This window comes from Lagenorhynchus albirostris, chromosome 16 (genome assembly GCF_949774975.1).
Source record: "Lagenorhynchus albirostris chromosome 16, mLagAlb1.1, whole genome shotgun sequence".
NCBI classification, from domain to species: domain Eukaryota; kingdom Metazoa; phylum Chordata; class Mammalia; order Artiodactyla; family Delphinidae; genus Lagenorhynchus; species Lagenorhynchus albirostris.
The window spans coordinates 55,469,942-55,496,860 of record NC_083110.1 but is presented as its reverse complement, the minus strand read 5'-3'; the positions used below and the strand labels follow the sequence as shown (position 1 = coordinate 55,496,860).

Genomic DNA, 26,919 nt, shown 5'->3' with positions numbered 1-26,919 from the left:
CATGTCTAGGACTTCCAAAACTATGTTGAATAATAGTGGCAAGAGTGGACATCTCTGTCTCATTCCTGATCTTAGAGGAAATGCTTTCAGTTTTCAACTTTATTTTCATATTGAGTCTTCCTGTGGCATGAGCAGTTTTTGCCTGTTTCTCAGCCTACATGGTTTTGTGTGCTTACTCTTCCTCTTTAATTGTATGACTTTGTTTTGCTTCTATCATGGCTTGTACACAGTGGGTACTAGGTAAATATTTGATAACTTTTTTTTGTCTTCATAGAGTATGAGTAGCACATTACTTGTTTTTTGATTATCTGGTTAAAGCTCAGGTAGACCATGCCTAATTTTGTTTTCATGAATCTCCTGATTTTTACCACCTGGACATTCAGACTTCTCAGCAACTGGGAGTTTTTCTGAAGCTGGTGCTGGCTGTTGCTAGGTTTGAAATTGCTGCTTCATGTATCATTACTCTCACAAAGATGTGTAGACGTATCCGTATGGATTAATTTTCATGATATTTCTGACTGGTCTATTCCATATTTTACAGTTGCTTATTCACTGTCAGTAACAGAAACTCTGTAACTCCATATTGCTTGTAGTGTTTACTCAATTTCTGTGTTCTTTGGCTTTGGGACATCATTTTATTAATGACAGTAGTATCATATTTTCCTTTCTCCCTTCTTTCCATGGGCTATGTTAAGTGCTCTGTGTTATGCAAAGATGAGTTTTACTAAAATTTTAAAGAACTGAAGAAGTTTCAGTACTTAAACATTAAAACATAGATAAATTTAGTCAAGAGGAACAGAGCAGGGCTAGTTCTGGCAACCTCTCCTAAAATAATGGAGCTCAGGTTCTATTTGCTGTCCTGTAAAGTAATGCTTCTCAGACTTTAAATGTGAATTTTCATCACTTGAGGAACCTGTTAAAATGTAGATTCTAATTTGGTAAGTCTGGGTGGAGCCCGAGATTCTGTATTTCTAATTGCTCCCAGTTTATGCTAATGCTGCTGGATCTGTGAACCACACTATGAATAGCAAGGCCTTAAAGCAGAAGTGTGATCTGCCTAGATATCCACTGAGCTATTAAAACAAGTTTTGCCTTCCATTTTTATGGGAATTAATTGTATGAAATATCTTAGAGGCAGCTGATTATTTATATTAAATATAAAATATAAATGACAGGAAGATCCATTTACAGTTTTTAGCTTCATTAAGGAAGGATTAAGAAACATTTAAATTAGTATTAGGGGTTTAGTTTAGCTGTTAAACATTTTTCTGACATTACTAAGCATTTTATTGTTACATGTGCTCCACAAATTACTGTAATATCCGTGTAAATTAGATTACTGTTTTTTTTTCACATATAAAGAAATTGAGATTCAGCGAAGTTGAACTTAAGGCTTCTTAGTAAATTGTAAAGCTGAGATGAATGTAAGTCTGACCTTGAAGCTCATTTGTTTGGCACTGTAGTAAGCTGCCTTCCTAAGATTGTTTTCCTGGGAAATGGGCTTTATATAAATGTTTAAACATGTCTTACGGACCCCTCTAAAGGAGTTTATATGTTTATCTCTTTGGGAAAATTAAGATAGTTTAGCTTTGTGAGTCTTTACTATACAAAGTTCTATGAAGCTCACAGAGGTGATGAAAGAGGTATGTGAAAATGCACACACACATTTACCTTAAATGAAATAAAATCTTGTAAGGAGATATTTTCTAATCTCTAAATCAAGGACCTGAAATAGATGATCTCTAAAATTCCTTCAAGCCCAGATATCATATGATATGTGTGACATTTTTGTTCTCTAAAATGTATTGTAAGATAGATGGGGGAACTATAAAACATTTCCACCAGCAGATGGCACTCCAACATTTCTACAGCAGGCAAGCCTTAGCTAGTCCCAAAGTAGAAACTACACAATACTAGGAACAGATAAAGAGGAAAGAGGAAAAAAGAAACCCCAAAACCCCAACTCATTAAAGTATGATATATTTCAGTCATTATTATGATGGAAAATTACATATAAATTAAGTAATAGACCCCTATATAAACACAAATTAATGTTAAGTCATAATCTCTTATGGTACTCCACAGCACTTTTCACCAAACTCTATAGGACTTACCAACTGGATTTTTGTTAACTTGTTCATTTTCCCAACTGGGCTGTGAGGTTTCCAAGGGCAAAGATATTCTTTGGATCCCAAGGTGGGGAGGCAGACAATACTACCTAGCCTATAGTCAGCACTCAATAAATATTTCTCCCTTTCACTCTCCAGAAAATAGGTTAAGAATGGCCTTGAATGCAGGAGAACGTTTGTGAACATTGGTCCATGCAAAGCCTTTTGTTTTATTTTCCTCTTTCAGTGATTACCTTATAGGCATCAAATCTAATGTGTTTGATGTATGTCCTTTGATATTTTTGTATGCTTGTAAAATATATTGTTTCGTTTGTGTGTGTTTAATTTGCACTAATGTTATAATGCTATAACTATACTTCTGGGCTTTTTTGTTTGTTTGTTTCTCATGTATCATTCTGTTTAAAGCCCATCCATGTTGTTGTATGTACATTTAGTTTGTCGTTTCTAACTGCTGCCTTCCTCATTTTACCTGTCCATTTCCCTTGTGCTGGACATCTAGGTGCCTGAAATTCCTTAGTATTAAAATCAGTGCTTTACTGACCATTCTCATTCAAGTCCTTTTATGAGCCTTTTGTGAGTTGTTTGGGAATTTATGCCCAGAGTGGGATTGCCAGGTTGTAGGGAATACACATATGTAATTTCACTAAATATTGCCATATCACTCTCCAGAATGGCTCAACCAGTTTATACTCGCATCAGCTTGCAAGAAGTTTCCCATCTCCCCATATCCACAATTAGTTATCCAATATTCACATTTTGCCAATCAGGTACTGTAAAGTGAAAAAATTTCTTGAATGAATGAAGGAATAATCAGTTGAGAATCCACTAAAGCTACTAGGATATATGGTATTTACTTGCGTAATTTTTCCCCTTTGAGGATGGACCCTCCATATCTGAACTTGCATTGTCTAAACTAGGAACAGAATAGATTCAAAAAAATTTTTTTGAATTATCCCTTAGTATTTGAACTCTTGCTCCTCATTATCTGAAACCTAGAAATTAGATAGATTCAAATAATGTGGCATGCCTTATCAACTAAATTTACTCCCCGAAACTAGAAACCAAATCAATTACCAGAATATCTGGGGGTGGGCCCAGGCATGAGTATTTTTAAAAAGCTCCTCGGGTGATTGTAATGTGCGACTGAGGCTGATAATCACTGACCTAAACCCTCAAATTGATTTTATATCTTTCTGAAAGGGAAAAACATTTTAAAGTTTTTAAACATAGTATTATGATGGCTAGGCTTCAGAAGGTCAAAAGAGAAAGTTAAAATTTAAGTGTCTGATGAAAATGAAACATACTTTCTAAATGTCACGTCATGTCAATGTCTCTAGGTGACCAAAACGAGTAGAAGAATTGGGAAATTTGTTGACTGTTTAGGTGGGTAAGGTTTAGCATAACCGGCATTCAACGAGGAAGGACTTGGATCTGCTTATGTGGGGACAAAACTACTCCAAAGAATTAGGGATCTAGATGTTAGTTCAGGCAGAGGCAAAATACTCAGCTGAGTAAGTATGTAGAGATAGCGTGTATCAGCTGATTTTGATTATTGAGGAGTGAACTGAACCTGTGGTAAGCTTTCTATTGTCATTATTTGTTTAACTCCCATTATTATGAACTAGGTACATTAGGGTATTTAAAAAGGTCAAAGTGTGCCATTAGCCTAGGGACAAAAGAAAATATAATCATAGCTATTTACTTGTGTGACACAGTTGTGTTCCAGGCAAATGTTTTATTACAGGCTCAACTTCTCAATGTTGAGACTAAAATAGGAGGTATATTGAGATAAGTATATATGATTTATATATTTCACTTCCTTAGAAATTACCTTTAGCATTAATTCTTATGATTATCTCACTAAGAAAGTGGTATAGTGGAAACTATATTACTCAGCCATAAAAAGAAACGAAATTGAGTTACTTGTAGTGAGGTGGATGGACCTAGAGAATGTCATACAGAGTGAAGTAAGTCAGAAAGAGAAAAACAAATACAGTATGCTAACACATATATATGGAATCTAAAAAAAAAAAAGGTTCTGAAGAACCTAGGGGCAGGACAGGAATAAAGACACAGACATTGAGAATGGACTTGAGGACACGGGGAGGGGGAAGGGTAAGCTGGGACGAAGAGAGAGAGTGTGGCATGGACATATATACACTACCAAATGTAAACTAGATCTAGCTAGTGGGAAGCAGCCGCATAGCACAGGGAGATCAGCTCGGTGCTTTGTGACTACCTAGAGGGGTGGGATAGGGAGGGTGGGAGGGAGACGCAAGTGGGAGGAGATATGGGGTTATATGTATATGTATAGCTGATTCACTGTGAAAGTTCTCAGGTATTTTCAATAACAGACATACCAAAAGTATAGTCTAGTTTTCAGTCAGTAGAGCTGGCTTAGTCTCAGGTTCTTCAAGAAATGGCATTTTGAGTTTTTTGACTCTCAGTTTCCTTACCTGAATTATGAGGATACAGCTTGTCCTTCTATGCTATGAGCATAAAATGGGATAGTATAGAAATAAGTTATTATACTATTTTGAAACCTTAGATTTCAGATGTAGGTGTATAAATTTCTTCCTACCTTATCTATGAAAATTATATTTATTTCCACGGTGAAACCCAATTAGTGACATTGATAGTTGAGTAGTAACTGTGTGTCAGGAACTAATACCTCATTTAATTCTCACAACACACATGGAGGGAGTGTATTTATGCATGTTTTATAGATGGGGAAATTGGGGCTCAGCAAGAATAAATGACTTATTCACCAGAGGTTCACATGAGCAGACATTAAGTTGTGAACTGGGTTTTAATCAAAGTTGTTTGAACTCCAGAGCTGGTACAATTTCCAGTATCACATGATGCTTTTCAGGACTTACCTGAATGTACAAAAGGCAGACAGGACATCTCTTCAATGAGTGTGACTAAGGACATGAATAATTTTAATGTATTTTTCTGTTACTTGGTTTTTTACCTATAGCAGTTTCTCAAATATCTGTCATCCCTACCTCCAAAAATGTTAAGGGATTTCAAACTGAACTCATTAATGAGTCAACTACATCTATTAGGGTTATGATCTTCCCCACATAAGTTTACTGCTTGATGGTAACAATGGGAACAAAAATCATCCAGCTCGAGTTTCTTATATAATAAGGTAGAAAAATCATAGAGTTATAAATCCTCTTCCCCTTCAACTTTTCATATGGAGAAAGTGTTGCTATCCCTTGCTCCTCTAAGCAGGATGGAGAACACAGTCTTTCTCATTTCCCAGTACTGTCCTTTTTCCACTCCTGTCTGCCCTCTCCCAGTGGAAAACTGAAGAAGGCACATAAAACCTACTTAACTTTTCTTCCTTTGTCATATGCTAAACACAGGCAGAAGAGCCTGCAGGGTTAAAATATGTGGTACACACTCATTTTATTACTGCATTTATTGACATATTAGGTAGAGTTGACCTTTTGTTTCAAGTTTGTCACTAAGTTATTTATATATAGCTTAATTCTTGCTCCAGTTGTCAGTTAAGGGAATATATTTGTGGCAAGTGTGGGAGAAGGAATAAGAACTAACAAGAAACAAATAGCACAACTGTATAATATTTTAGGATTTATAAAGCACTTTTTCTATGCATAACCGTATTCAATTCTTACTCTAAGATATTAATTTTACAGAGTAGGCAGCTATGACTTAGAACAGTTAAAAAAAATTACCTAAGGTAACAAAGCTAGAATCTGCAAAGATAGGACTTAAACTCAGGTCTTCCAACTCTTATTCCAAGGTTTTCCCATGAAAAGTTGGAACAAGCTGACAAGTTGTTAGAGGGAATGCAATATTTTAGCCTAACAGTAGAGTGTAGTGGTTAACACAGACATAGTCTTTGGAGTCAGACAGCCCTGGGTTTCAATCCTTGTTGCCACTTATTAGCTGTGTACCATGAGAAAGTTGCTTAACAAGTCTGAGTCTCCATCTTCTCATATGTAAACTAGGTGGTAATAATGAATTATATCTACCTCTCAGAGTTATTCAAGAAGATCAGTAAGATAATGGTCCTGAGCACCATGCCTGGACCGTAAGATCTCAATAAATAGTAGTCATCATGGACAAATACACAGGCAGCAATGACACAGTGGACTGGCTGCTATAGCTTCATGCTTCCCAGTCCCAGTTATGGTGGAAGGATTTTTTTTCTAGCTATTAGACATTTAGGTATAGTTCTCTCAGAAGGGGAAAGAGGGCATAGATACAACCATGGCTTTGAATGTTTAATAGAAGGAAAGGGAGTCAATGAGTTTGTGACAAGCTAAAAATGAGAAAAAAGCATAGGAGAACGGAAAGAAATTATTGTAGTCAAGATGACCATCATTAAAAAGTATGTACACTGTATGCTACAAAGTAGAATTTGGCCGTAAATACAGGATATATCATTATTCCCAGCCACCAGTCCTAGAACCCATGTTGGTCACTGGCATATTTCCACTGCTCTGAGATGAAATGATAAAACATTATAGTGATTTTTCATGAAGCTAAATTTATTCAGTTTATACACTTTTTATTTTGACATATTTCAGCTGTTTTTTTTTTTTTTGGATGTTAAAACGTTCTTTTCTTTTGGGAAAAAATAGTATTAAGTAGTTGACAGATTTAAGGTCCTTACTAGACAAAATAAAAATTTGGCAAATATATGTCAGTTCTTCCACACTGATACTTATTTTGAAATCCTATTGTCTAGAAATGACTGGACCAGTTAATCTTCAAGATTTCTTACAAATCTGGGACTTTAAGACTCCTAGATATTAAAAGAATTTATCTATAAGGACCATTCAGTAACACCAGGCAGAACATTTCCAAGGAGACTTCAGTGCATCTAGTTCCCAATAATTCATATTTTATACAGAGGCCTGATTCTTGTCCCCTAGGAAATTACAATCTAAGGCAGAACAGAGGTACAGACTGTTGTCACCTGGCACACAGAAGATAGGATAGAAGCATCAATCTAATATACACAATAATAAGCTACTTACAGAATATAATTTAGGGTTAGATGAGAGGAAGACAAAAATCATGATATGGGGAGGGAGGTCCTATTTGTAAAGAGTAGCCCATTGGAGAACTACACCCAAACCAGACTAAAGGACAAAACAATCAGGTCATCTCAGAGTCAACCAGGGCTATCTGGAACTCCTTAAATGTTACTGAATCACTCTATTTGCCTTGATGTTCTGAGGCTGGACATGCCTATAGAATTTCAGTGGCCAGACTAGAGAGATGGTTTTCATCAGGAATTAGGAAAAAAGCACTGTTTTATTGGGTTTGATTTTTATACTACATACAGGTTCTGGTGAAAACATTAAATACTGGTTAAAGTAACTTAACTAGGCCACCAAAAAATTACTGAATGGTTAGGTTAGTAGCAAAAACTGTGGATAAAATTCATAATTAAGCAGATTCTCATTATACCCAAGTTCATTTTTAGTCACAAGAGTAGGTATTTTTGAAAGGCACATTAATTATAGACATCTAGTGGGTGAGTGACGTCTTTATTTCATTCAGGTGGTCTTCCTCTGGTTGCAATTAATGTGGCTTCTGAAAATACATTCAGTTGTAATCCAGAGGGTGTTTAGGCCCTTGGAAAATCTGGCTCCTTGTTAGAAATATGTAATTAGTTTTAATTTTGAATATAAGCAATGAACTAATGGCTTCTGAATTTGCAAGATAAGTATTTCCTAAAGGAGATAACCAGGAAAATGCTAATAACTGGGAAAACAACTTACTGAACAGGAACCTAGCAGTTTACTGTGACAGATAAAAGTATGTATTTATTTTCACATTCTTCTTGAGAGCAGTATATGATTTTAGTGTGTTGAGCATGATTTGATTTACCATTAATTTAGCTCACTGGCATTTATTGAATGCCTACTAAGTGCCTGGTTCTGGCGATACAAAGATAAATAAAAACCTTTGTTCCCCAGGCTGTCACCATCTCTAGGTGGTGCTCAGTGCACATTTAAAAAATACAATAATTTCTGTTGAAACTCACACCATACCACACACCCCTACACAGAAACACACACATATTTTAGAGGATCTAGGTATGTTAGAAGTTTTCAGAAACTGAACGAAGCAGGCGTTAGGGCCAGAGCCCACATCTAATTCTTCAGTATATTAACATCTTGGTTTTAAAAATCATTAAATAATATGCTTTGGGTTTTCTTTCTCCTTTGGCCTCATTTTATGGAGACCTTCTAGAAGGTCTTCATGGCACTTCCCCGTCTAACCCAACCTGAGCTCTGTATTTCCTGGTTGCTTAGTTTGGTAGAAGCTCCTCGGGGAACTTCAGTTGAAAGTCATCTACTCCAGTCCTTTTCAGATTCCTTAATCCTATCTGAGGGGAGGGAAGGAGAGGCAGGTTGCCATTTCAGTGTTTTTCTGTGGCTGTGATACTGCCCTTGGCTCACGAACCCTTGGGGGAAACCTTAGCTCTGCATTTTAAGAGTTTTGCCTGTTTGATATCAGGAGGCCCTGGGAGGCTCCTGCGTACCCACACTGCATAAAGTAGTTCTCTTTATCTGCCAAGTAGAAGCCCCATTTTGTTCCAGAAATAAGCTGAAAGTGGAGCCCGACGATGTGACTGCAGCAAACCAGGCCTGGCCTCTTTCCCACGCTTTAATTGGGGACCCAGGGCTCGATCTGAGAGGTGCTGTGGGTGGGGGATCCATGAGTTAGGGCGGGTGGTGCATCGCGCAGCTCCTGGCTCTTCTCGAGCATCCAGGAGCTACGTGTGGGCAGATTCTGGCTTCGGCTCCGGGCCGAGTTTGAAAACCCATCACTCTGTTCTTCTCCAGGACCAGAAAGGCGCAGTTCCCCTCGGGAGGGATAAGCCCAGGGTGACCTAGAGGAGGGTCTGGGCGGGGGCGGGGGGGTAGCTCTGCTGCTGCAGTGGAGTACAGTGGGCAAGCAGTGGCTCAGATGGGCGCAGCGCCGCCCAGACTAGCCAAGGACAGACAGGGTTGCTTTGACTTGGCCTAAGTCAGCGTGTATTGAACCCCCAAGACACTTTCGCCTCAGCTGCAGGCAGAACGGAGCCACGCGCAGCCTGGGCCCTTTTCCCCTACGGGCGGATAAACCCTTTGACCTGGTCATTCTGTGTATTCCTTCTGGGCCCTGTCAGGTCAGAGGGCGGCTTCTGTGTTGCTGCCCAGCGCGTCGCAGAGGTCCATACTTGCGTCCATGGAGTCTCCGTCTGCCCTCGGTGCTTTGGCAGGAATCACAGTCGCCACCGCAGGACCCCTCTGCAACTTAACCAGCCTTGCTCTCACTGCTTCAACCCAAAGGGAAGGGCCTGGAGCAGACGACATTCCTTGACGCTGTCAGGACAAATAGGCGCGCGACTGGTGCAGACCCTACTCCAGCACGCCCAGAACTGGCGCAGAGGCTTTTGCGTCGGGGTCGCAGCTAGAACTGCTCTCCCCAGAGCCTTGCCGGGAGGGAAGTAAAAACAAGACGTCCCGCCCGGTACCCCAAATGTTAAAACTGTACAGTTTCGATCCCTCCGTCCGCTTCCCGACCCTAGAGGGTTAAATCAGGAGGGTACATCGCCACCCCTTCCTCTTACTCCCCCCTCCCCCGCCCCGCCTCACCTTACCTTTAAAAAGTTAAAAAATGTCTGCAGTTGAAATCTCTTAAAGGGGCGGTGCTGGTGAAGTACTCTTGGCACGAGTCTCTGAGAAGGCTGGCTAGGGGCGTGAGTTCGCTCCACCAGCACCAAAACACTGAAGAAGAAGAGAAAAAAAAAAAAAAAAACGAGAGAGAGGGGGGAAAAAGGAAGGGGAAAAAAGGGGGGAAAAAGGCAGACAGACACACACTTTAGATATGGACAATTAGTCACCAGCGAGACCCTGTACGAAGAGAGGTTTAAATCAGAGGGATTTAATGAGGGTGCTCTGTGCCTTTCCTGAAGCCATGCCCTCCAGCAACTCCCGCCCCCCCGCGTGCCTAGCCCCGGTGGCTCTCATCTTGGCTCTGTTGCTCCATCTCTCCCTTTCCTCCCAAGCTGGAGACAGGAGACCCTTGCCTGTAGACAGAGCTCCAGGTTTGAAGGAAAAGACCCTGATTCTACTTGATGTGAGCACCAAGAACCCAGTCAGGACAGTCAATGAGAACTTCCTCTCTCTGCAGCTGGATCCGTCCATCATTCATGATGGCTGGCTGGATTTCTTAAGGTAAGGCAGGGGCTTCATGGATCATTTTTTTTAAAGTAGCACCCCCCACCCCTTCCTATCCCCCCATTCCAAAGGGGGAAGAAGAAGAAAAAAAAGCCAAGCGGATCTCTCAAAGAGAAGAAAGGTTTTCTTCCTCCTGGAATATTTGCTGAGGCTGTAACTGGTGATTGAGAAAAGCAGTGTTTTCTATTAAGATGCACATGTTTGCAATGCAGAAGGCATTTCAGAAACTTACCAGTTATGACTGAAAAAGTGTTGTGCTTACATATATCCACAATTAGCCTCCCCGTCTACTTCCGAAAAGAAAGAAGAGGTTCAGGGCAGTTACAAAAGTGAAGAAAAAGGTCTTGAACAACAAAGACCCGAGAGGGATGTGTGTGTGTGTGTGTGTGTGTGTGTGTGTGTGTGTGTCTGCCTGTCTGCGTGTGTCTGTGAGTGTTTAAGCGGGGATCGCACGAAAGTGGAATTTTCCACGGAAAGATCGTTCCGTCAGTTCTCTCCCACTCCCAGACAGAAAATGAATCTAAGCAGAGGCTTGAGCGGTGGGCAAGTTGGTTCGGATTTTTAATTTTATATCCTCCGCTGTCCTTTCCAGACTTCAGGACTTTTTAAGATACTTTTTATGCCCCCCCCAGTCCCTACTCCTTAAATCTCCTGCGATAACTGCATAGTTTAGTTTTTCTTTAAAGAAAAAAAAAAAAAGTCCTCGCTCCGGTCATAGCGTATATAAGAAGAGCAGAAAGTGTCCTAGAAGTACCCCGGGGATATTTCGGAGATCTGAATCCAGCACTGGTGGATTAGGAAGCCGGGAGTTTTGTGATCATGGACCCTGCATTACTCTAGGGCTTGGACTCTAATTGGGCTCACCCTCTCCCCAGTTGTTACTGTTCAGCAGTAAGGCAACCACGATCCCTTCCCAACAGGGACAGAGTTGCAGGGTAAAAAAAAAAAAAAGTCTACAATGTCGAATCCAAGTGTTGAGTTAAAAAAATTTCCCTCCAAATTGGAGCCTCAGCTGTGGGCTCCCTCGAAGAGCTCCGAGAGCTCTCAGTCTCACTTTTCTGTTCTGAGGCCGCGTCCGCCGCGCCTTTCCTGAGTATCTTTCACTCTGAGAAATTCGACTTTGCTTCTCGCGTGCGCCCGCCCCCCAGCTCTCCAGGTTTCCCTAGCCTCGGCCAGGTCAGCGGACGCGGCAGGTAGCAGGAGGCGCTGTGTGGGGCGCTTCTTCCACGTGGAGCGAGCGTTGCGGGAGGACTGAGTGGTTGCTGTGGCCGCCGCCGAGGCCGTTTTGGTTCCTGCCCGCGCCTCCACTGGGAGGGCGGGAACAGCTCTGCGCGGCCGGATTCCTCCTCGGAAGCTCTTCCGTGCAGCAGCGCGCGTCTGTGAGCTCGTCCGGGAGGCGGGGGGCGACTACACGCCCCACATGCGTGGCGCTTCTCTAGCTACGCGGACTCCTTCGGGGTTCTTTTGCTTCTGACCTTAAAAACAACAACAAACTTTCATGTTCTCGCTAAATGCTTGTCGCAGAAAAGATTGTGGAAGGCGGCTTTTCGGGGAAGAAGCCTTGGTGGGGCGTATTTGCATTGGCTGTGCAGGTTTCCGGCTGGAAGGTTGTTGGAAACGCCGTTTCTGCTGGGCCGGACTCGCTCGGATGTCTCCTCGCCCGCCGTGGGCCCACACGACGGCCGATTGCGCCCGCCGGGTAACGCAGTGCCGGAGTCCTCGGCCAAGCGATCCTTCCGGCGGCTACTGGACTTCTCCAGGCGGCCACGACTTTTGTTAGAAACTCTAAAACTGGAGTCTGTTTTTTTCTCTGTTTTCTCTTATCCACCGCCTTTAAGATACTCTTTAGTACCATTTGGATTGGATATTCAGAACCTGAAGCAGCAAAGCGTTAAAAATAACGTAGAGACCCCGAACTTAACAGCTGATGCCCTTAGCATTAAGAGCATCTGTTTGCTCCTTCTCTACCCCTTCCCGAATTAGCAGCGTTTGGCTTTTGAAAAACCTATTTATGGAAATCCTGAACCTAAATAGGTGTAAATAGTATTCTGATGCCCCTCGAGTCTCCTACTACGCGCAGGTTCCACATTTCGGCAAACTTCATTTTCCTCAGAGCTTCCAAATGGCCCCAAGTGGGAAGGAAAAATGATAGAGCCCAACCCGGGGGGTGGAGAGGAGAACGTTACCTTTCCTGAGATCGGGCTGAATTATTTCAGGGGCCAAAGAGGCATTGCTTTTACTGTGCAAGGCGGGGCTGGGGAGTGTTCTCAGAAAGGCAAGAATTTACCCCGGGAATTTCTCTTGCTCAGGGATTTGGGAGATGCATACAGTTGTTATAAGGTAGTGGAAAAGGAAAATCAGCTTTGGCATTAAAAAAAATTAACTTGACCTCAGGTGCATGATCCGAGAGAAAGAAGGCGGGTTTCACCTTCTCCATGGAGGTTGCGATGCCCCTGGGGCAGAGGAGGCAGATCCCGTCTTTCAGCCCAGAAGTTTGGCAAAAGTCGGAGCCCGGGGTCCGTGCGCTGCGCGTCTCCTCCGGGAGAGCTTTTCAGGCAGGGGCAGAAGCCCCGCAACTGCGCCTTTGTCCCGTGTTCTCAGCAGAAGGGCACCCCCCACCTTATGCACACACTATTAACAAACACAATCTCTAACTCTTTGTAAATACTACTTTTGGTGAGCATCGTCGGGGTGCCTGAGGGAGGGGGCCACGACCATTTGGGCGCGGGAGGCGTAGCTCCCGGAGCCCCATGGCCCAAGAATGGGCGGACTGGGGCGCCAGGCATAACTCCACAGAGAGTGGGAAGAGGGCCTTGTTGGTGCCCCGCATCCTCTCGCTTGTCCCCCGGATCCTTTCCTTTCTCCTTCTCTATCCCTGCAGCTCCAAGCGTCTGGTGACCCTGGCCCGGGGACTTTCACCTGCCTTTCTGCGCTTCGGGGGCAAAAGGACCGACTTCCTGCAGTTCCAGAATCTGAGGAACCCGGCAAAAAGCCGTGGGGGCCCCGGCCCGGATTACTATCTCAAAAACTATGAGGATGGTGAGAAACTTGCTCCCCACTCTTGTTGGGTGGGGGAAGTTTGGGGAGTGGGAGCCAGCAATCGGTATGTGTGCGTGTGGGGTGCAGATTTGGAGGAGGGCCAGGTTGAAGCTCACCTGAAAAACTGGTAGCTGTAGGCGAGGGGAAACTGGAGTGTGGGATTCCTGACGTGATTACACAAAGGGGGCTCATCAGGTTGTCCTTGTCCAGGCTGCTGGCCTTTCTTCGGTGGCTGAGTCTCAGAGGCCGAGAACTAGTAGCCAAAACTTATGACTGGCTAGTCCTATAGGGAGAAGGTGCAGTGGGTTTCTTGAGAAAATCCAGTCAGGTTCATAAAGGGGCAGGGTCACGTTTCCTTTCTAAAATTAAAGGAAGTGCCTTTTTGTTTTTCTTATTCTTTGCTTTGCTGAGATGAGGCTACGGAGGGCTTCAGCCTCTTTTGAATCCCACTCTAAAGTTTTCTGGAATAATCCTTTTTAGATTGGTCCATTGTTGGGAAGGTTTGAAACTTTTCACAGTGGGTTCTTCTTTAGACTGCCTAATCTCAGAGTTGCAGTCTCAGAGTTGCACTTTTTTTTTCTCAGTTTCAAAATGGGATTATAAATGCCAGCCTTTCCTGCCAGGATCAGATGAGTTAAGTGTTGGAAGGGCTTTTGAAAATGCCAGATCCTATTCCAGTGTGAGAGGCCAATCTTTTTACAGTCTTTGAACAGTCTCATTTTTACTAGGGAAAAATGAAAATGGTATTTAAGAAAATTGTTTAGAGGGTTTGGTGTTAATAACTATGAACTTGCTGTGTGGGTAGAGGAACAGAGTTTCTTTCAAATGGGCAAGGTGGCAATTGATGGGTCTTCACCCACTGAGGTTGTTTAGATTGGGTAGAAGAGGCATTAGCGTCCATTCCTGGAGAGCTATCTCTGCCCTGTTGTCCCTTCTCATACATGAGCTACAGTTTTATTTTTAAAGGGCTCAGGGACATGTTCTCAGAGCTCCCTGGATTTTGTTACATCTTGTCCTTATAAATCAGCAAAATGAGGAAAAGCCCTTGTATTTTCTGGGGCTTTCACTGAATGGGAATTCTGGAGAGTTTGGATCTATTTCAAGGTTGGCTGAGAAACCTTTTTTTTAAAGTGCCAGACTGGAGAAAGAGGGCAAGACTGAGGCTTCTTGAGTTTGAATCCTGAATTAGACTTACTCTTTTACAGCATTGGCAAAGTGTGTAGGTGTTTAAGGCTACATCTTTTCAAAGGTAAATATCATTGCTATAAAAATGTGGATTGCCAGTAGATTTTGCTGTCACTCATCATAAAATGCTGAAAGGTAAAAGATAATCCTGAACAGCAGCTCTGATGGTAATTTGACCTGGGGCTTTATAGCTCCCAGGGTCACTGTCAGCTCTGTGTTCGGATACAAGAAGGGAGAATATTAATGGTTTTCCTGATGAAACAGCTCTTCTTTGAGTCCATTTGAACTACTTCCTCTTTAGTTTGTGAAAAAACTTGTAAGAGCCCCAGGAACCACTGTGGGAAAAAAAAGGACTATTATAAGTTTAGGAATTAGCCTTTTTCTCCCAAACTTGTACCTCGGATTATATTACCTATTCATTGAGAGTGGGAGATATGCTTAAAATGAAGGATACAATTTGTTTCCCTTTGTACAAGGAGAAAGTGGGCATCATGGTGAGAAAGGATATTGGCAGAAGGCCGTGCCCCATAAAACTTCATAGAATTAGGAAAAAACCAGAAACGGAAAAGATCTAAGAGGTCATCTTCAATCCTTCCACCACTTCAGGGTTCAGTACAGGATCATTCCATATGGAATCCTTTTCTCGTTTTGTCCAACATAGTATTAAATATCTCTAGGAGTGTAGTTTTCACCACTCCTGTGGGAGAGTTTTTTTGTCCCATAGGTTTTCACTGGTAAATTTTTCCTGAATTTTCCCTTTATATTCTCTAAATATTTGATTACTCCTCTTTGCATTTTTTTAGACATTTACCTTCAAAATAATTTCTTTGTTGTGTCAGCTTCAAAAAAAGTTTTCCTCATAGCTGTTTTTTATCTAGACTACCTGGATTTAATTCTTTTAAAACTTTCTTTAAAGTCAGTCCTTCCCAACACTAATCTGTTTTATTGCTCCTAGCTGAACTCCTTTTGATTTATGTCTCCTTGGTAATAAGATGCTCTGAACTATATCAGTATTTGAGGCCTTAGCACAGTTAAAGAGAGTAGGAATGCCCTGTTTCTGCCCTTTGATGCTCACATATCCTTAAATCACCCATATTGTCTTTGTTGTTGCATGTTGCATTGCAGAATTAAAGGCAAAAATGGTTTTGGTATAGTCTCAGCAATTTTGCAAATGTTATACTTCAGTTGTCACTTTTAATCCAGTGATAACTGTCATCATAATGAGCCTCTCAAAATAATTAGGTCTTCTCAGTAAACAGCCCTGTAATAGGCATTTTGGCATAAGTACCTTATTTTTTTAAAAAAGGAATGTATTGTCTTAAACATAATATAGAATAATAACATACATTTTGAATAATTAGATACAGCTACTGGCACATTATGAAATTGAGTGACATAGGGAATAGAATATGGAATTTGGACTCAGAAAGCCTGTATTTCAGGCCTGGCTCTATCACTTACGAATATGTGGCCCTGGGCTTGCTGCTTCTCTGTAATATATGGATGTGATAATACCTGCTCTGCATTGCTTCTGTGAGGGTTCTGAGAGGTATCTGTATAAGATATTTTGTCAACCGCAAAGCACTATGAAGGCTAAGTATTCCTACTTTTATTAAAGGCAGCTTCAGGAAATTTATAACATATATGTTTTGTATTTTAAAGTGGGTTTAAGGAGTGAATAAGATGCGGTAGACCAAAGTTTATGCAGAAGAAAGGAGATAGAATTAGGGAATTGTTTGAGAGGATTAAGAGAATGTAGGGAGAATTTTTAGGGAGAATTGTCTTTAAGGAATGGAGGTTGAGAACATAGGGTGGCTATTTTTTTTGTGTGGTAATGAAAGAAGAGACTAATCTTTAGTTTTGTTATATACGAACATTAAAATGAACTGATAGTTCCAGCTTGGGTAACATACACTTTTCTAGTTAATTCATTCATATTGCTACCTCGATGTGATTTTTTGTTGTTGTTTTCCCCTGAATTAATAGGGCAGTTAACAAGTCATGTGGCTTATATTTTCCAAAAACTTTTAAAGCATATTAATGCAGCTGCATTTTCTCTTTCTAAAGTCACTGTTTACATAAACTTTGGAAACTTCTCTAGTTAGTCCTTTAATACAGTTACTTATTCCACTCTTAGTGTAGGCAACTTGAACTTCATATAAACATGATGATGATGGAGGAAATAAAAAAAAGGATTGTTCTTCATATTTTGGAGTCTTACCCTTTGCCTATCTATGTGATGTTATGCTTTTCTTGCTCCTAACAAAGAAATCTTGGGTTAATCTTTTGTTCTTAAGTTTATTTTGCTGCAGTCTGTCTCTTTGTTGTATATTCAGTGTGATTTATTTGTATGCCTGTCTCTTTACTGCCATAACCATATCTTTAATCAAGATATACACCATTTATTATGCACATCAAAAGCCAGCTTAATATTTCTAAAATATCATATTCATCATGTCACTTTTTTGCTGGAAAACTTTGATTATTTTTGGATTGCTTACAGAAAATGTTCAAACTCCTCAACTTGGCATTCAAAGCCTTTTTAAATCTCAGCTTACCTTTTGTACCCTATGTTTTCATAAAACTTTTATTACAGCTCAGCTTTATTTTCACTGTTTCCTTAAAACACCTTTATCTCAACCCCCTTTGTTCAGCCATTCTATCTGTGCTTTAAATGCCTTTTTCTTGGCTCTGTTAAAATCTCACCACCCACTCCACCCAATTCTTGAAGACCCATTGCAAATGCCCCTTATTTTCACAAGCCCTTCCTGAACAGGTCATTTCATAGTTATCTCTTTTTTCTCTGGACTATTGCAGTTCTTTCTCATTATGTTGTTCTTTTGGCCCCTTCTGCCTTGTTTTGCTTTTTAACTTTTCATATATATATATATATATATATATGTATGTGTGTGTGTGTGTGTGTGTGTGTGTATACACACATATATATATATGAAAAGTTAAACATATATATATGTATTTTTGTTTTACCTTTTCAATTAGAATGCAAATTCTTTATAGGAAGGGACCATATCTAATTGTTGTATATCCTAAAATGTCTAGCATTATGTATGACACATAGTAGAACTTCTGCAAATATTTTTGGCTGCATACTAGGTTAAGAGCCTGTTAAAGGCACTGGAAAAATGGAGGTTACCGATGAAGAAATGAGTAAACACATACATAAAGATTCCATTCATTTTTCACCTTCAATGCATTTTCACACGAAGTCCATTCTTAATATTTATTTTAATGACATACTTCATTATTTTAACTATGTACTCTTTATCTTTGGTAGTCTAAGTGTCTTGGTTTTATACTGTGCATTAAATCAACTTTACCACCTGATTTAAAGCCTTGCACTGGACCCACACTATTTTTTATTGTATCTGTTTCTTCTTTGCCTTTACTTTTGCTTTTCTTGGTTAGCCTTATGTAGTTTCTACACCTAATTTTACAATTCCCAAATTAATAGTGCCTTTTCATAAATTTAAATGTTTTTTCAATCTTCGTCTCCTGAAAATTTTCTCTTCTGAGAGCTTCTGAAATCCTAAATAATGAATGTGGAGTACACTTTGTAAACTTTAAGGCACTATATGACTATTATTATTGTTTTCCTTTCTCCAGGAAGTTCTCCTAGTTTTAGTAGAGGTGAGGTAGTTAATTCTTTATCTTTCTATTCCCATTCCATCAATCAAGACATATGACATAAGAACAGCACAACTGCCAAAATACATATTTGCCTTGAACTTATCCACCTTTCATTATCTCACTTTATTTTACATAAATGTTTCTTGAAATCCAATTACATTTAACAAGTGTTTATTGATTACCTGCTCTGTGTTTAGTTTCATGCTGGACAAAATGCAGATTATCAAATAAATAAAAGATACAGCCCTATATCAACATTAGAGCACAACAGTAATCATTGCTGTAGGCAAGATCCACTAATCAGTGTTAAAATAAGTAGGCGAGGTTTAAGACAAAGCACGATATTTGCATAGCCTCAAAGCATCTCTCTCATAATGTTAATTAATTAATTAATTATTGTGGTGGTTTTAGCATAGGACCACCAATACTTTGATACTTTTAGGATGTGGAACTTCTGTTTTCCCCTTGAGTGTGGGCTGGATTTAACAACTTGTTTCTAAAGAAGAGAGTCTATAAAGCAGAAAATAGTAACTTTACAGTGGAGAAGCTGTCAGATATCATTTCAACAAAGTGATCAAGGTTAACATCAGCAGATAGGTCATGTTGATATCATGTATTCCCTGATATCATGTGATGAGAAGGGCACTTCACCTTTGTGATATTCTTTCCCCAAATCCATAACTCTGTAAATATGAGAAAACACTAGTCAAATTGAAGGATACTCTACAAAATACTTGACCTTTCCCCTTCAAAAGACACTGTCTCTGCTGTCAATGATCTAATAGCTTGTTAGTGAGATAACATTTATAATGATAAAACTGAAGAGTAACACAAAGACAATACAGCACTTGTTCCACAAGTGCTAAGTGGAACAAAATAGTTTGCCAGGATATGACAGGAAAAGTAGAGATGAATACTGGCCAGACTTAGGTGGGAGTTAGGTTGGGCCTTGTGGAAGATGCCTAGACTTTGGAGAAGTAGAGATGAGAGAGGACATTTCATTCAAGGGAAAGAGCATGAGGCAAAGCCTAAATATGTGTTTGGGTAATAAGGAGACCACCTGCCTAATAGAAGGTACATGTTAGAAATTATATTAGTTCATGTTGCTAGAAGCATAACAGATTCTTTTTTATAGAAGCCTATTTGCATATTTTTTTCAGTAATGTTTATAATTTAAAAATTATGAAAAGCACATGTTAGAAATTATTCTAAGAAAAGCTCATATTTCTAGAATTATGTCTAATTTGAATTTTAAGAAGTGCTAATGTATTTTTGTTAGCTCCAAAATATGTAATTAAAAAAGAAGAAAGTACATGTGTGAGAGTAAAGGTTGGTTGGGTAAATCCAGATCAGATGATGAGAATGTTGAATTTTAAGCATAGTAAAATGGAATTGGCCCTATAGGAAAATAGAGGCTATTATAAGTTCTTTTACTCCATTGGAGAGGGGAAGGACATGTTTTCAACATGGATAATGACTTTGCCCTCTCCCATTCTTCTTTTCCAAATCATTGCACACATTCATATACTCTAGCTAAAGTGTGTTATAACTGAACTTGATGAAGTTTTGAGTTATGAAGCATGTTTGAAGGACAGATAATTTAAAACTAAATTAATTCGGTTCTTATAGGGTATATAAAATAAAGGTTTTAGAATTTGCTTGATAATTTTTGTTACCCTTCCTTCTTTCACAGAGTAAAAACAGGCTACTACTTTGTAATATTTATTCACTCATGAATTTACTCATTGAGTAGGCAGCTAGCTCCAGGCCCATTTGATGCTGAGGCTGGGAGGATGAATGAGGCCCAGCTATGGTTGTCAAATTACATACTCCTGACCTCTTATCACTTCAGCAGCATCAGTCAAAAGCAGTTTCTAGAGATTTTTAGGCCAAGAAAAGCCTCCATTCCAACGCCACTATTTGGCTTTTCATGATTTGTCTCCCAGCAACTTTAGAAGGATTTGACACAATTTAATATTGTATTAAAGGGTGTCAGAAATCACCTGAAGTTTTATATATGTTTTATTCTGCCTTTTGGAAACAAAGTGGGTGCATTTTCTATAATGTTTGAAATTTGGTACCAGGTCCTGAGTGCTAGTTGCAGCTCACTGTACCCCTGTGAATTTGAATGTGGTATCTAAAGATATAGTTATCATGCCATTTAGTCACAGTTTAGTCATTGTGGATCTATATAGTGCTGGAAGTGGTAGAGAGGAGATCTGGAAACTCTGGTCTACTGCTTGTAGAGGTGGCTTAATTAATTTCAGTGAATCAAATAGTCTAGTAAATAGGTCTTTCAATCACAACCACATTTGTATAATTTATCACCTGATCATTGGGGCTAAAGGTAATCCACAAAGAGTTATGTGTTCCTATACAACACAAATTGTGCTGCTGTTGCCAATACCAAATATCACTGTTTCTCTTGCCATATTTATTTATATTCTCTCTCCTGTCCTCCCAAGGCCTCCTGGTGGGATGGGTACATCATGGAAGCAAAGAAGTTTCTTTCAAAATTCCCTGGGCCTGTTTAGCCTGCCAGTCACATGGTCTGGGCTCGTAGAGTCAGGAGCCTCTTCTGAGAATCCTTCATCAAAATGGATTAAATGTTAAGACTCTTAACTTCTGTGCTTCTTAGTACCTTATTCAAGTTTTCAGCTGTCTAGATCTATGAGGCAATGGATTGGAACTCTGAACTGTGTGTGTGTGTGTGTGTGTGTGAGAGAGAGACAGAAGGAGAGAGAGAGAGACAGAGACAGAGAGAGACAGAGCATATGAATATATGAGCATGAAAGAATTTGGTGTGTTTTATTTTTTACACTTGTCCATGGTGGTGATGTAGGCAAAGTAAATACAATTTGTAGACTAGAGGCTAGTTCTATAGGATGTATAGATACCTTGTTGAACTCCTTTGTCTTTTGGTTTCATGATCAGTTTTCTTCACTTAAGTACAGTGAAAAGCAGTGTAATTTTGCTTAATTCAATACATGTTTTTTAAATTATAAACCAAATGCCAAGGTTAGTCAAGATACTGGGGCTACCCAAGAGGAATAGAACATGAACTGTACTCTCAAAGTGCTCTGGTCTTACATATTCAATAGAATTTCTCAATGTTCTTGAGTATCATCACTCTACTTTAGTCAGAATAATCTTTGCTAAGCCTTTCCACTTCGCTCATAGTACACCCTCTACCTCGAACACTCATTTTCTGTCTTGAATTAAAATTTTTACTTGTCCTTCAAAGCTCTGCCCAAGTCCCCTGTTTCATTAAGCCTTCTGCTGAGCCAATCCTCATTAATCCTCTCTCATTCTCTAAATTTTTCTGAAATTCTGCTCTGAATACTTGATCTAATTTAGTCCAAGTGCCCCAGAATTTATGTTTGATTGACTTAAGCAGACATCGTTTTAGTCTCTAGGAATTTACAATCAAAACACACTGGGATTGACATACACATAAAAATCCATATAGATAACCATCATCACATTGCATGGAACAGACACATTAAGTCAAACAAAAATTTATGTTATTTACAAACCTTAATGCATGTGTTTTGCTTTTTGTGTGGTGAAGAATGAAGAGTGAAAAATATAAGCTGCATATTTAGAAAAGATGGGGTACATATCTGTATCGTATGTTTGTATTGAGGGAGTTGGGGATTAAACCAGGACCTTATTTTTTACTTGCTTTGGAAAGGCAGAAACACCTTGAGAGATGGAAGATGAGAATGCAAAAGTTAAATTGCTCAGATTTGGGTCATTATCTTTGAAATACTATGGAAGAATGGATGTTCCCCCTGCAGCTTAATAATAGTAATAATATAATAATATTACCTAACATTGTTGGGTGCTTCTTATGTGTCAAGTACTATTTTAAGGAATTTACATAGATTAACATTTAATCCTTTTATCAACCCTATAAGGAAAGTAGTATTTTCCCATTTGACAAATGGGGAAACTGAGGCACAGAGTGGTTAAATAACTTGCCCAAGGCCACCTAGGTAAAGAGTTGGGGAGCAGGGACTCAATGAATGACATCACCCATTAAACCTGAAGGCTTAAGCGGAGCCGCTGTTAATGAACTTGTTTTTCTACTAACTAAATGTGTCATTGTGCAAGTTGTTAACCTCCTGAAGCCCTCTTTATCCATAAAATGAAGAAAATGGACCACATTATCTGTTTGTAGCATCTAATTCTGAGATTCTGTGAGTCAAAGATCTCAGACATACAAGGCATGTAGGAAATAATAGCAATGGGAACAAGATAGGATATATTCAAAGGTTAAAGGATGTAGAACAAGCTGTAAGGGCTATAGAAGTTCAGAGAAGGAGATTAAGTGAGAGCTGGAGTAGTCAGGACTGGTGCCTAGGAGGAGGGAGCTTGACCTGGCCTTAAGGGTAAATAATAATAATGCTAATAACAGCTACTGTTTGTTGAGTTCTTACTGTGTTTTACATGTGGTATCTCATTTAATTCTTAAATCAATCTGTTGACAAACGTGTGAGCATGCACGTGTGTATGTGTGTGTATATGAAGAAATAGGGACTCAGAAGAGACATGTGACTTGCTTAAGGTCATAAGATCAGTAGTTAGTACAACCAGGATTAGAACCCAGTCCTGTTCTCTCTTCACTGTGCTTAGATAAGAGGGATCCAGTCTTTGGTTCATTCACTATTTCATTTATTCATCTATTCATGTATCAGGCACTCAAAAGCCCTATACTGAGTATCGTGGAGCAGTAAAAAAAAATGTGTGCTATAGACCCTCCCTCAAAGGTCTAGTGGGTTAGGACACAAAATAGTTGTTAGGGAAAACAGCAAAAGAATAATCACAGGGAGACACATGAACAATTGAAAGAGATGATTGTCACACTTTATGACATTTGAAGGAATAGGACAGCATCTGATCCAATGGAATAGAACTTATTAGTTCTATCCAGTGGGATAGAACTATTTTGGAAGCAGATGAATTGAAAAGAATACTAGAAATGGATCAACAGTGTCATTGATGTAAGGGAAATGGCAGGAAAAAAAGCAGAAAAATAAGAATATTTGAAAAAGTTGTTGGAAAGTTACCATTAAATTATTGGGCAATTTTAGAATTACTTTGTTTTTATTTATATACTAGAACCATACTCTGCATTTTTCTTCTTTCAAGTTCTGAGGCCAGAGAAACCTTGTGAAGGGTAAAGGGAACCGATAAGGGTGAAGTTTCAAGAAAACCCTTCCTTCATACCTCTCTTCCTTATCTTTCTCTTTGAACTGAGAGTTTGTTAAACTCAAGTAGAGATCACTTTTATAGCCATTTACAATGAAGAAACTATGGAGCAAAGAGGTTATATATTCTACACAAAGTAAGTAACTGTGCTGGTAAGTGGCAGAGCTGTGGCTGGATCCAGGACAGTCTCACTATGAAGTAGGTGATTTTCACCACCCCCATTATAGCATAACAGCACAATATTCCTCATTCTTCTACCAAGACAGCTTCAAAGGCCTTTCCTCTGGGGTTTATATTAACTTGAGTCTGATTTGAAAGTTTGAGAATGGGGCTAAATGAAAATTATGATTGTTTACCTCATGTCTGTTTCCATCTGGTTTGGGCAGTCTTCGTCTCCTATCTATTCTGTCATCTTTGTCTACGGAAACTGGGTTCCCTTTCTCCAGCCTCTCTTCATCCTCCTGCCTCATTAATCTTTCTGAAGCTCCACGTTCTCCTGTCACTGCCTAGCTAGAAACCTTCAAGGTTATCCGTTGTCTAACTTAAATCCTCCTCATTCTCCTCCAGTTTTCCAGGGCCCTCTAGAGTCAGCCCACCTTCCTTGGCCAGCTTCTTCTCTCCTCTTCCCCACAGGAACCTGAGTTTATTCACAAGCAGATGGTGTAGCTTCCTGTCACAGAGCTCCTACTCATTCTGCTATTCTCTTAATTTCTAACCCTCCGGATTTCGCACTCCATCATCTGTCTGCCCACTTTTTACCCACTTCTAAATTCTTCCTGTCTTTCAGAACCCTGCTCAGATTTGTCCTCCTTCTCTATGAATTCTTCACGATCTCATTTATTCATTCATGAAGTGTTTATTGAGCCTGAATTTCCAAGGTATTTGTTGTATAAAAATCACTCTTTTGGCTATTTTCATATTCTGCCTCAATGTTCTCAGGTATCTTTTTGTGTATGTTCATGTAGACTTGGCTTAACCCCTAGATTATAGGTCACTGTGACAGTAGTGATTTTATCATTTTTGTTGTTGCTACAACATCTAGTAGTTGTCTTTTGCCTAGTAGTTCTTCAGTGTATACTTGTTGACTGATTATTTGCCATTTATTGGGTAGCTTAATACACTAAAAAGAATAATAGCTCTTCCATTCATTGTTTCTGCTTTTTAAAAATTTCATAGTCTATTTCTGGTTAATGCTTAACTTCCTTATTCATATTTTTACTTTTAAAGTTTTAGGCTTTTTATTTATTTTATTAACACCAATGAAATGCATGCTCATTAATATAAATTCAATAATACATATATCATAGATATAACCACTTTCAACAGTCTGGCATGTACCTTTTTAGACCTTTTTCTGTGCATACATATGTATATAAAAATTTAAATGTGTAAGTGGAGTTGCATTTTTGTACAACTTGCTTATCTAGATAACCTTTTAGTCAGAAATTATGGGCTGTTTTTCAGTGGCTAAAGAATAATCCATATGTGGATGAGTTGTAATTTAACCATTCTTTCTAATTCATTGGTACTTTTTTGCAAGAACTTCTCTGTTTGCTATTTGTCTGTAGTTTCTAACAAAGCAGTGCTGTAGAATCATATCTTTTTCGTATTGGAACTTGATCTAAATTATTTATTTTCCCCAATGTCTTTTTAACCACCCTTATCCATTTTAATCCTTTTAGCTATAATGCATTCTTTGAGCAAATGTCAAGAAAACAGTCACAGCAAAACTAACCCTGTGCATCAAAGTACAGTTTTCTTTTGTAAAACAAGTGATTTTAAAAGTTTTGGATACAGATAGAAAGTGACACTAAAAATATTTTAACTTTTTTGTTCAAATAGTATATCACTGTGTGATTTGAAAGAAATCCTAGCTGTCACTCATCTTTTAAAGCTACTCTGTGAATTTGAATACTATTCAGCCAAAGAAGAGACACTTATAAAGACCTCACACAATGTTTTGTGAGAAACAGACTAAAGAAGGCAGAAGTAGCCATTTTTGAATAGCTCCCTAATCAGTTTGCAGGAGAAAAATAATCACACTTTACATTTGTAATGTTCTTTAAAATTTAAAGAACTATAGAATTATAGAACTATAGAATTATAAAAACTCCTCAGATCCTCACAGGAGCTGTGTATAGTAAGTTTATTTAAAATTTTGGCATTTCTATATTATAAATGAGAAAACAGACTCAAGAAAGTTGCTCAGAGTAATACAGCTTTTAAGTGGCAGAACTGGGATTAGAACTCAGTACCTCTGTCTTCAAGTCTGATACTCTTAAATGAGGTATACACAGCTAATGATAATCCCTCCACTCTACTTCAGTGAACCAGGTGGGTACTTGTGTTCTGCAGTGTTTGGGCCAATCTGAAATAGGAAGGCTAGAATGGGCCTGTTGTTTCTTTGTGAGAGGCTGTGTTTGCTTGTAGGTGTGCTAGGCTCTAGTTTAGTCCCAGATTCTTTTTGAACTGTTCTTTATTGATAAACTTCTGGACCAGCTTCAGGATGCCATTTTTGTAGATTTGACACCTGAAACTCAGACTCCTTTGAGACTGGAATCCAAACCCAGGGTGAGGTTAGAACTAGTCCAGAGAATGGCACAGAGGGGACTTTTGAGAGTACTCTGTGGGTGCCAGTATCACTGAGGAGACTTCCAACAAAGAATTTAAAAGCCTTTTAAGTTCAGACATTCATTAGCTATCATGGTGCATCCAGTGAGAGGGTTTCATTTACCACAGAGGAGGCCCGTACTGAGTAAGCAGAGGAGCTGGAAATAGAACATGAGCTTTTGGTGGTAGTCACTAAACCATGCACACTTTAAAAAATGTTTGTAATCACCATTGAGGTGAATCTTTGTGTATCTCTCAGTGCCCTAATAGGTACACTCTTTTCATCTGGGTGTTTATTTCTTTGCAATTGTTGGAAAAAAAACCAGATTGTGGACTTATTTCCCTGGCCATTATGAATCCTTTTGGAAGAGTAGACTCAGGTTAAATTCAATGAGCTGTAGATTCAAAAGAAACTGTAGTCCAGGCTTAGCCAAGTTAAAACCCATAGGTGAAAGTAAACATAACTTGAAACCATTAGGAAAATAAATGCTGCTGTTTTATAGAACATTTGTAGAAGCAAATGAATGATACCCCAGTCCAAAGGTCAGGATTTTCAACAGCTTGCAGCAGAAATCTTACACTTATTAAATGTCTTCACTAGGGGTTTTTGTGTTAGTGGATGACTGAGGTCTTCTGTTTCTTCTGTTTCCCTCATGGCAGTAAAGTTGAAATTTAGAAAGCTTTCAAAATGAAATTTCTCATAGAAGTTATAACCACAGGTTTTAAGTTTTCATCACCTAAATGTGGAACAGAACAATTGAAAATTTGGGGGGACGGGAAAAAGAGGTTTGAGGACACATGTGGTGTGTATCAAGAATCAGTGTAAATCAGGGTGTGGTAAGAGGGATTTCCTGTGTTACAGAACTGCTGAAATA

The 26,919-nt window shown here is 39.3% G+C and overlaps 1 protein-coding gene across 2 annotated transcripts in view; it reads left to right on the top strand.

Moving 5' to 3' along the window:
• The first annotated feature begins 10,055 nt into the window (after positions 1 to 10,055).
• HPSE2 (heparanase 2 (inactive)) overlaps positions 10,056 to 26,919 on the top strand; it is a 572,092-nt gene continuing 555,228 nt past the window's right edge. For both annotated transcript variants that reach the window (XM_060126534.1, XM_060126532.1), the window contains exons 1-2: positions 10,056 to 10,345; positions 13,230 to 13,387. In XM_060126534.1, coding sequence (XP_059982517.1) covers positions 10,056 to 10,345; positions 13,230 to 13,387 — 448 coding nt within the window. The remainder of the gene's footprint in view (positions 10,346 to 13,229; positions 13,388 to 26,919) is intronic.